At 43.4% G+C, this 10,398-nt stretch overlaps 2 protein-coding genes across 4 annotated transcripts in view; one reads left to right on the forward strand and one right to left on the reverse strand.

The window, feature by feature from the left end:
• MYH11 (myosin, heavy chain 11, smooth muscle) overlaps positions 1 to 2,785 on the forward strand; it is a 54,220-nt gene extending 51,435 nt beyond the window's left edge. For all 3 annotated transcript variants that reach the window (XM_010141406.1, XM_010141407.1, XM_010141408.1), the window contains one exon: positions 2,082 to 2,785. In XM_010141406.1, the coding sequence (XP_010139708.1) occupies positions 2,082 to 2,220 (139 nt within the window). In that variant the 3' untranslated portion in view covers positions 2,221 to 2,785. The remainder of the gene's footprint in view (positions 1 to 2,081) is intronic.
• A 1,863-nt stretch (positions 2,786 to 4,648) lies between these two features.
• NDE1 (nudE neurodevelopment protein 1) overlaps positions 4,649 to 10,398 on the reverse strand; it is a 9,257-nt gene continuing 3,507 nt past the window's right edge. The window contains exons 3-8 of the mRNA XM_010141409.1: positions 9,248 to 9,396; positions 8,789 to 8,925; positions 7,537 to 7,716; positions 7,053 to 7,144; positions 5,882 to 6,018; positions 4,649 to 4,742 (exon numbers count right to left, since the gene is read on the reverse strand). Of these exons, the coding sequence (XP_010139711.1) occupies positions 4,649 to 4,742; positions 5,882 to 6,018; positions 7,053 to 7,144; positions 7,537 to 7,716; positions 8,789 to 8,925; positions 9,248 to 9,396 (789 nt within the window). The remainder of the gene's footprint in view (positions 4,743 to 5,881; positions 6,019 to 7,052; positions 7,145 to 7,536; positions 7,717 to 8,788; positions 8,926 to 9,247; positions 9,397 to 10,398) is intronic.

The raw sequence follows: 10,398 nt of genomic DNA on the forward strand, positions 1-10,398 counted from the left end.
TTCCTGCTGTTGCAAAAATTGAAGAGCTACTGCCTTGTAATATTTGTATATCTTCTATTTTACATACACTGGATTTTGCTGTGAATGCACAGATATTTAAAGATGATGTCTTGTCCTTGCATGTGCCTTTTAGTCGGCCTAATATTTCTAGTCAGACTGTTTAAGAACCACTTCAGTAGCACTTGGTCAAAAGGAGATTAAATACAGAGATGCTAAACAAACACTAATGTTTAAGGCCTGTCTCAACTATATGCATCACTCTAAAGGTACTAATGCAAATGACCACATGAACATTATCAAACCATAAACCTAAGAGGAACAGATATAAGCAGTGTTTACCCACAGGGCCAATACCAGCTTAAAAAAAGTTATGCACACTGCAACAGTTTGGTAGCAAGTGACTGGTGCAGGATAGGGAAGTTCACTACTTTGTAGCCAAAGCTGCGCTGGACAGTTACCTGGTTAGACTCTTGCTGTTACTCCCCACCAGTCCCCTGCTCTCCTACAGCACTTCAGTGAATTACTGCAGCATTAAGAGAGTTATCTTACAAATGACTCGCAAGTAATTGGGTCCTGATCACAGGAGACAAGGGGGTAAAGAGCACTTTTTTACTGACAAGAATTAACGAATTTACTGACCTAACTAGAATTGTCTTGTTAAAAAATTACGACTATCTGCTATCATTAAACAGTAGACACCGCTGCCAAGACTCTGTCAGGCAGTGCCAGGGTGGAAGTGACACACCCTTGTGTTCAATATATGCCATTAGCACCAGAACAACTAAGGTTAACTAACAGCAGATCTTAAGCGAAGCTTTATTATCCAGCTAATTGCTTGCTCACAGTGAAATTTAAGGGCAGAACTGTGGAAAAAGGGACATGTCACATTTCCACCTTGGAGACACCTATTTGTGCCTCTGAAAAACGTCAGTCCAGCCAGTGTTCCTACCCCCTTCTCTTGTATGGAAGATTGAACTTAAATAGCTGCTTCAGAAAGGACAAGACAAGCCTTTAAATATTTATGCATGATTGATGTACCCAAAAGTGCAGAGTTGGGTGTATTTAAAACCAAATCCGTAATTTCGGCATAACATTCAGTGATCTTGAATTTATTTTATTGCTTACGTCCGTGGTCTCAAGCCTTTACAAAGGTTTGCCTGGGGGGGCAAGTGAGAGGCCATGTTACAAAACTTGAGTGTTTTGTAGCAGAGTAGCAATGGGGGCCAAGAAGAGACAAACCCATCTTCTGCCTCACTTGCTCACACCTCCCCAAAAAAATTAACCTTGAGGACCAAAGTGTCCCTGCCTTGGGCTGTAGCTATGAAATATATGGGGATGGGAGGGAGATGGGAGAGGAAAAGGGGGTAAGATGGGAAAAAACGTTTTCTGTAAGCTCTTCTGCAAGACTTTTGCACTGTTAAGCATCAGCACCTGAATTACAACACAGTTCCAAAGCAGCAATGGTTTCCTCTCTCCACTGGGAGAGACTGGAGTTACAACCCGAGATCCCATACTTGTCGGAGCACCTGGGGTGCTCTCCCAAACACAGCCCTTGCAGAGAGCGACTGAGGGCTCAAAAACGCTTGCTGACATCCACAGCACTGCTCCCGTCCCTGGGCTCACAGGCCTTCGGTAGTAACTGGTGGGTGTTTTCAGACTGCAGGCCAGAAATTCAGCACAAGCTGTCTCTGTGCTCTTCCAAGCGGGCAGAAAGGACACTCCCCCGCGGCTGCGGGTACCAGCAGCCCACTGTCCCATTCCTTCCAAGCAGAACCAGTTGCAGTTCCCATAGAGGAAAAGTTAAATAAAGGGAATAATGGAGAGTTGGGGCAGACGAGACTACTTAGGGGAGAACTTCAAGCACAAGAACAGGAATCCCATCACGGTTCCAAGCAACTGGGAGTCTCTACCTGTCCACAAATTACTCTTATATGCTACAGGACAGAAAGCTGTATTAGAGGCCCACAGCTCTAGGCTGTTCTGCATTTAAAAACATCAGTCCCACAGGAGCTCCACACTTACTTGTGAGGACTGCAAATGACTAACACCTGATTTATCTTACTTTTGTCCTCTTACTGCAGGAGGGGAAATGAGCCAGCATCTTTTGCCCCGCCCCGTAGATCTGGAGGCAGAAGAGTAATAGAGAATGCAACAGAAGGAGGCGATGACGAAATGGATGCAAGAGATGGAGATTTCAATGGAACAAAAGCCAGTGAATAAACACGCTTTTAAAAAATTGCACTGCAGCAAGGGGAGGGAGGATGATATTTAGCACTGTATAAGTCTACTCTTAGTGTCAAGGTCACATACACCCACTCCTCTGACAAAGATAAAAGCACAACTGCCTTGTCTCCAATGTATAGATCCGTGTTCAAAGTACTCCAAAGTTTATTTTACCACAAAGTGTATTTGAAAAAGTGGGGTTTTCTTAACACTCAGAGTAATCAACTTTGAGCATCTTCCAGAGAGTGAGTTCTAGTAGCTCAGATTATTTAAATCACAGTGAACTATGGTTTACAGGATTTATGAGACTGTTACAGGGAAAAACAAAAAAGGCATTGGTCAGTTAATCTTTTCTTCAACTTTCATTTTGTCTTGAGTATTCAATAAATATAGGGTTTTTCCCCCCTGGTTACTACACCCCTGATGCACCATTCACAAGGTGGAAGTGCCTTTTAAATCACTTACTGAAAAATAAAATATCATTTGTTCAAATTAAGTCAGCTGTTACAGTTTTATATGCACCATGGATGTGCTTACACACTAATAAAAGGCTATAAAAACTACTCCAATATTCTTGTGTATGGGTGTCACTTGGGCGCAACATGGCCCACTCATAGGGAATGGGTGATGCAATAGAGCTTCTGTAAAGTATCTAATACTAGCACAGCCACTATTTTCCAGATTTCTGCCTTATCTCAATCTGCTTGCAAGCCAGCTTGCTAAGTGAATTCTGGCAAGATAAGGCAAATGCAACTTGCCTTGACTGATCTCTCCAGGCTACACAGTCCACTGAACCATAGTCCCTGTGTCAGCACATCTAACAATGCAGCCCATCCGCTTCTGCTCCTCATGGGTAAGAAAAAAGCGTCAGCCTTCTGTGTGAGAAGAGTTGAAACATGTTAAAACAGCCAGAGTCAAGACTTCAAGAGAGCGCAATGCCAATACAGTAAATCCAAGAGGCATCTTTAGCTATGGCAATATTTACATTCTTTAGGCTCCGACACCATGAGAAGAAAGATGTACGAAAATCTTTTGCATACAATTCAGCACAACAACGCCCCTTGCAGCTTCACTGATCAGGAACAGAGGAGAAACTGGGAGCATACACTTGTGCATAAACCACAGTTGCAGACAACTTGCAAAAAAAAAAAAAAACAAAAAACCCTCAAAGTGAATCAACAACTAGCATTCAAAATAAGCTTTATTCTGCTCCCCTGTTGAGCCAACTTTGTAGGTGGCCTGAATAATGGAAATGATCTGTGGTTATTTCCTGTTCCAAAGAAATAGATGCATTAGTGGCTGTTTTTGCAGCATTTTCTTAAAAACCAAACCACCACACAAGCCAAAACCATTTATGCATTCTTTTGTCAAGCCTCCCCATGTCACCTCCCACAAAAAACATAAAAATTGTTTAGTCATTATTTTTGCAAGTACAGTCTTCATATGGTACATCAATACTGTGAGTGAACCTACTCCATTTAAAAAAACCAAAATGACATAATATTCTATATGTGAAAAAAATATTTAAAAATTATTCTCTAGTCTTATACACTTGTCTAGCATAGAGGACTTTTCAGGTTAAAAATTAGTATCAGCTGAAAGCAGATATTCTCACCACTAATACCCAAGGCACATCAATAAAGAGAGGTTTGGAAAGCAGTAAAACCCACCTATAAAGATGTTAGAACTAGAAACTTCATCAGGTCTCTTGCTTCCTACAACAGCCAGGCTTCGTGGGCCACAAAATGGCCAAAGAAAAGATGTCCATATGCTAAACCAGTCTAAAGTCTCCGTCCTTGTTGTTAGCTCTGGGATCTCCCAAGTACTCTAAGCATTAGGCGTTCCTCCCCTTTTACCATGACCTGTTCTTAATCACTGCTTACAAAACCATCTTACAGCTACAGTCAGGTTTTCATGTAGCAAGATTCTGACCAGCAAACATCCCACAAAGAGCTGAGCAGCTCCCCCACAGAAATACACCTTTCTCCATGCCAACACACTTCTGAGGTGGCTGCAGCATACAACACCCCTGATAGAAAGCCAGCACAACCAGAATTTAAGACAGAACACTGTGGCACTGTGTTAACACCAACAGCCAAAGCCTGCACAGAGAACACTGCCTCTGTTGTAGGGAGAGGGACAACGGCTTTGACTGTCAACGTCAAAAGACGCCACTTTTGAGGAGCTATTTAGAGCAACTGATGTAGGAAGCAATTCTAAGTCCTGCACTCTAGGCAGCACAGCTTTATCCCACTACCCACAGAACCTGGCTGGGAGGCCAGACTGGGCAAGGGAGGCCCTCGCCAGTTGTAGCTTCTTGTTCAGTTCTCACACCGAGACTGCTGCCTCATTGTTCATCAATATTCTCTTCAAAACTAAAGTTTAAAATGTATTTTTTTTCCTTTTCTGAGGACAGACAAGTTTTTCATAGCAGCATCTTGACAACACTTTGTGAGGGATGGCTCATTGGTCCTGGAATATTTGAAGGCCGTGTTCCAAACTCCAGGCGTTTCACTAACCTGCAAACACAAAATAGAAGTTAGTGCATTTCTTGCTCAGTCTTGTTACCATCTGCAGAGTAACTGGTTACTTCCAGACTACATCACTCAGCTTAAGGAATCAACAGATGCAAGACTATCGCTCTGAGCACTATGAGAGCCTGTTAGTTAACTGGGCAGAGCTTCCCCTGTACCACGGGGCTCTATTTCCCTCAGAGCAGGGAGAAGCTATCTTTTACAGGTGCTAGAATTTCAGTTCTAGCATTACAGCAGGCGACGTAAAATCAGCTGCAGTAATATGTAAATGTATGTCCTTTGAAGTTTTCTAAGAGCTTTCATGAGGTTTCTCCCCAGGCTGTGATAGCAAGTACAACATGGAGAGCTCTCCCCATGCAACAACTCTGAGTAAGGGTAACAGGACAAACCAGTATTCCCCAAAAAAGGGTCTAGATGAATCGTTAAGTCTGGTACAAGCTGTACTATAGGCACTTCATTTACAGAGAGTCTAAAGAATGTGCAGTACAGGATTGGCAGGGCTTAGGCAGACACTGAACTGCCATTTGTGATAAAGTTGCTGATTTTTCTTCCTTTCTTTAAAAAAAGACAACCTGTTTAAGTATTCAGACAATTTTATAACTTGAGTCACATAAATTCCTGTCAGCTGGTACATGGAAACACATCTTAGCAACCGTAAACCATTCTGATTGAGTGAAGCCATTAGCTGCCTTCAAGATCTCCCAGAGATGAGAATCTTAACTACAATAAGGGAAATCCCTACGTGCCGTAATGTTCCGAGACATCACTTGTCTAAGAATGGAAAGCGTAAAGTAAATTAACCAATAAGCAAGAGCTTCTCTGTTGTACTCCATCCCATTTAAACACTGGATTTATTATAAAATACATCCATCACATTTGATTTGAATTTGTGGTTTCCAAACTCGATTCTAGCTAGTCTTCAAATTTCAGCAGCTACTGATTCCAAATTTTAACCCAATCTGAAACATTCAAATCTTAATCCTGAATACTTACATCTCCTATCTTTTGAAAACAAATCTGTCTCTACCAAAACAAAGATTTAATACTAAACAGAACAGTAGCAGTCACCGAGTTCTAACAGTAACACTTCTTACTAAGACACAACAGCAAAGAATGGCACAAACCCTGTATCACACAGCGGCTGATGAGGACCCAGTCGTGTTTCAAGGACATCTCTGTTCATGTACATGGACACCGTGGTTCTGTTTGGAGACTGGTCATACACAAAGTTACGGCAAGATGCAAGTTTGGACTCCAAAGCCTAATGTAAACACAGGTGAGGCAAGAGTCAGGTATCGTCCTTCTCTTTCACAAGATGGCACTGGGGCACACCAAAGCAGCAGTAGGTGTTCGGGGGCGGGGCAGGGGGAGTGTTTCTTTCAGAATGAGTGGTCTAGTAGAGGAACCTGCTAGACTCCAAAAATTCAGAACTCATGTAGCACTGAAGAGATTAAGCCTGTCATCTCTCTAAAGCTGAATCTGTTTCTATAAGAGAGGTTAAGAAGTAGATGTTGTTCACCAGCAGGAACACTAGATCTTCAGCTTCCTCGGGGAAAATTTGACATCTTCCTTACAGGCATAACTTTAGACTACTGAATGTTCATTTGAGCCATCTGCTCCCCTAGACACGTATTAGGCTGCATGTACTAGGCGGTACACCCGAGGGAACCGAGTCACAGACACCCTATTCTCCACCACATGCTCCCATCCTAGATCACTTGGTTGCTGGGTTACTCCTCAGCTGTATCAGTTCTGCAGCTCAGCCCATCAAAAAGTCAGACAAATGCTTGTGCCAACACAGCACTGGGGCATAAGGGAAAAAACCAGAAGGAAGTAATGGGATAACTTTTCCAGCATCAGCACTACCTTAAATGCCAAACTACAGTTTAACACGACATTAGGCCTTGCTCAAAAGACTACTGGACTCTGAAGGCAAACTTTACCAGAAGGCCTCTGGACACCAGGCACCAGTGTGCTTTCCTCTTCGCCTCTCCTGGGAGCAGACCCCCTCTTCATTTATGCCTATTTGCTCTTTCTGCACGTGCATGTTTAGAAATGTGTAGAGGAAGATCTTTTCCCCAACTGGATAAGATCTTAGAAAAGCAGAGCAGGGTCCACCTTTGTACATTTCTGACCAATCCCCAAAGTCCAGACCAAATTTCAAGGCCATGCTTAGCTAATCTGAGGACAAGATATTCTTTCCAGTCTCTCCAGAGCACCAGCACAGATAGTGTTGGCTACAGTTTCAGACAGCTCTGCCTCTCCAAGAGCACTGGCTGGCAGGTAATCACTTACCCCCACTTTTCGCAGCAAGTCCCCCACGATGTTAAGTGCAGATATTCTTGCAGCAGGTGTGAGAGGGGTTGCACCATAACTGTCCTCAAGACCTGCAGGACAGGTTCAAGAAGGGCACATTATTAATTAGGGGAAAAAGTGAAAAAAGCAAGCTTTGACACTGGTAGTCAGAAGACAGCCTGACGTACTGAGGAAACATTAGTATCTTCACCTTTTTGTATCTCGCCTCCAGATCTTTCATACCCTGTAGGGATATGAAGACTGTCTCCCTGAGACAGCTCAGGTTACACTGTCGTAAGCTAAAGTTCCTATACGTGCTAAAGCTTGGGTTTCTAGAGGCCTGTCCTACTCTGCACATCTGTTGCTGCAGTGGGACCAGAGGGACGAGTCCTCAGAGAGGACTCTTCTCACTCCTCCTTTAGTCAGAAGCCATAGTAAAAACAAGAGCACCAAACTATTTCTGTGCTTGTTCCCTGTCAGTCACCTCTCCTAAATGTCACAGGGGTGGCTATGTTGATGTTGGGTGCCCGGTGCACCGAGGGAGTTGAAGGCACAGATAAGGATGCTTGAACTGCAGTGTCTGTTCTTTCTGCTTCCAGGACAGTTGGCATTGGTGTCTTCGGTTTCTCCTGTTTCTGCTGCACTGCAAGCTCTTGTCGTAGATCTACGAAGGAAGCAACACAAAGCAAGCCTTTGAGTACGTATCCACCGAGATAAAAACAGGTGAGGATATTCTGCTTAAGAGATTGTTCCCCTTGTGGAGATGAAGTCAAGACACTTGTCTGTGTTCAATATCTGGATGATCACTAAAGGCTTTCCTAGGATTGTAGCTCAAGATGTTTTTGCAGTCGTAAGTTCAGTTTCTGTTATCTGGCTTTAATTTTCATACTGTCACAAGGCCCCATTTGAGACAGGGAATTAACTTCTTTCCAGAAGTTACAGGCTGGTAAGCAGAGGCACATCGAAACTGAGGCTAGGCAACTTGGCACACCTTGGCTGTATTCCAGCTCCCCGCCAGGTTGAGATCTCACCCATTGTATCCTTCTCTCTTCCACTCCAGTTTCCACAAGGAAACACGAGCTGAGGTCAGGTGGAAGCCACACCACTATCTAGCCAAGGGACAGAGCACTTCTGTCCCACAGCCTAGCTGTAGCTTATGGAAATCACTCAAGGAAACTGAATCTGAGTTGACTTGAAAATAGGTGTATCGCCAGCACCACGGTCTCTCTCTTCTCACCCAGCCTCACTGACAGATACCAAGAAGCTAGCACATGAGGCCATTCAAAGGTAACTAGAAGTCAGTCACAGCCCTCCTGTTTTACTGCCTATTAGTGTTCCATTAACTTAACTTTTCACAGGTCAGGAAACAATGAGGTTAATGGTTATTAAAGTTGACCTTCATAATTACAAGAAGCCAGACCAGCACATACCCCACCTGGACTGGCTCTTCTTAACCCTCTAAGGCTCTGAAGCTCCTTCACAGATTAGGAGAAGGTTGGAACAGACTTTTTTCTTCTGTGTGCTGCTCTGGAACAAGGTCAGGCATTCAAGGAGTGGGGAGAGGTATGTGTGTGCGCATGTGAAAGCCTTGAAGCTTCCTCATTTGCTTCTACATTTCAGGTAGTAGATTGAAAAGAAGCAAACTTAAAAGCCAGGCTCTATGATATATGGAGAGGACTGGACAGCTACTAGCCAGGAAGGGAGAAAGGGAAAGATCCAAGTCAAGTCTGTCTAACCTCTAGCTTCATCTTTCAGGCGCTGCACAGACTCCAGAAGGTTTTCTTTCTCATCTAGCTCACTCTCCAGAAAAGCATTTCTTTCAATAGCCTGGTTTAAACGCTGTTCAAAATCCTCGAGAGACATTATGGTGGCTCTGAAAAAAAAGTGCACAAGATGTCACTACCTGATCTTTCAGGCACATAGAGGAATTCCCCTCTCACAAGAAAAGGGCTAACATTGCAGTCTATTTTCAACATTGTGGTTTTTTATTTTGCAGTTATTTCAGCTTGTAGGACATGAAAGAGTGCAGTGGGATGAGTAGAAGGTAAAAAATTTATCAGGTTTCCCATCTGCCACAAACCTCTTCATTACAATCATCATCTGAATGATGAGTTTGGAATGGCACTGCTAACAGCTCAGTGACACCACTCAAGACAGAACAGAGGTGGAAAAAGAGAACACAGAAGGTAGGTCACCTTTTTGCTCTTTCCAAGTCATCATTTGCTTGCTCAAGTTCTCGAATGTATTTTTGAAGCTGATCTTTAATAGCTTTTGTCTGTGCCAAGTCGTCTTCCAGCGCAGAGATTTGCCTGTATCCTTCTGAATGCTGCTTTTCAATTTTTTCCTAATCAAAGGCAAATCAAAACAGCACATCAGGGACTTAGCAATGCACGTTCTCTTTCTGTGGCATTGTCATTAGAACCCCTTTAAAGGCAAAGGCAGATGCTGTGAAGGTTTTTGAGAAACATCACCTTACGTATAACAAAATGCCAACAAAACCAATTGCTTACATACTTCTGGGCTGCCACTAGACAAGAGCTCTTCCTGTCACTCCTTATCAAACAACAGTGCTGGGGAGCAGTTCTTGCCCTCCACAGCACAGGGACCTTCCTTGCTCTCCCAGACAGTGAAATTCAGCACAATTCGAGCCCCAAGAGCTTTAGCAACACGCAAAGCAGGATGCAAGAAAAGCCACTTATTTTCAACTCTTCAGAAGTCAAGCAGTACTTAGGAGCCTAAATAAGAAAAGCTATCCAAGTGTGACACTGTTACATACTGCTGTGCAAACAACAGGATTCTCCACTGCCCCTGTGGTTTTATTAAACCAAAGCAGGTTCAGAGTTCTACAGCTCAAAAGATTTCAGGTGCAGTTATGCTTTGGTTGTGAACCTAAAACAAACTCAGTCTACCTTTTCAGCACATACACAAAGATACATTTAAGAGAGACACAGGTGGGGGGGAAGCATTAGCTTCTCCATCAAATAACTCTCCTGCTATTGCTCCTATATGTGCAGTTAGCTCCACATCACGTGACAGGGAGGGCTTCACAGCACACCGTCTACTGCAGTGCTTTACACTCCACCTTGCTCTCAGATCACTTCAACATCTAGAGATTTTTTGAAACCCCAAGATCACTATAAGCAGCACTCCTGAAGTGCTTTCTCCATCCAGCATCTAAGTACAATGAACTTGAAGTCGCTAAGAACAAATCCAAGCACTGGCATTAGAAAACCACACCACGTAGTCTAGCGTGACTGATAATTTAAAGACAGCCATTTTAGCACATGAAATGCATAGACAAGGAGGAGGGACAGAGCCATTCTGAACTTAGAACTTCTTATTTGAT

The sequence above is a fragment of the Buceros rhinoceros genome, unplaced genomic scaffold, assembly GCF_000710305.1.
Source record: "Buceros rhinoceros silvestris isolate BGI_N320 unplaced genomic scaffold, ASM71030v1 scaffold4418, whole genome shotgun sequence".
In the NCBI taxonomy this organism is placed as follows: domain Eukaryota; kingdom Metazoa; phylum Chordata; class Aves; order Bucerotiformes; family Bucerotidae; genus Buceros; species Buceros rhinoceros.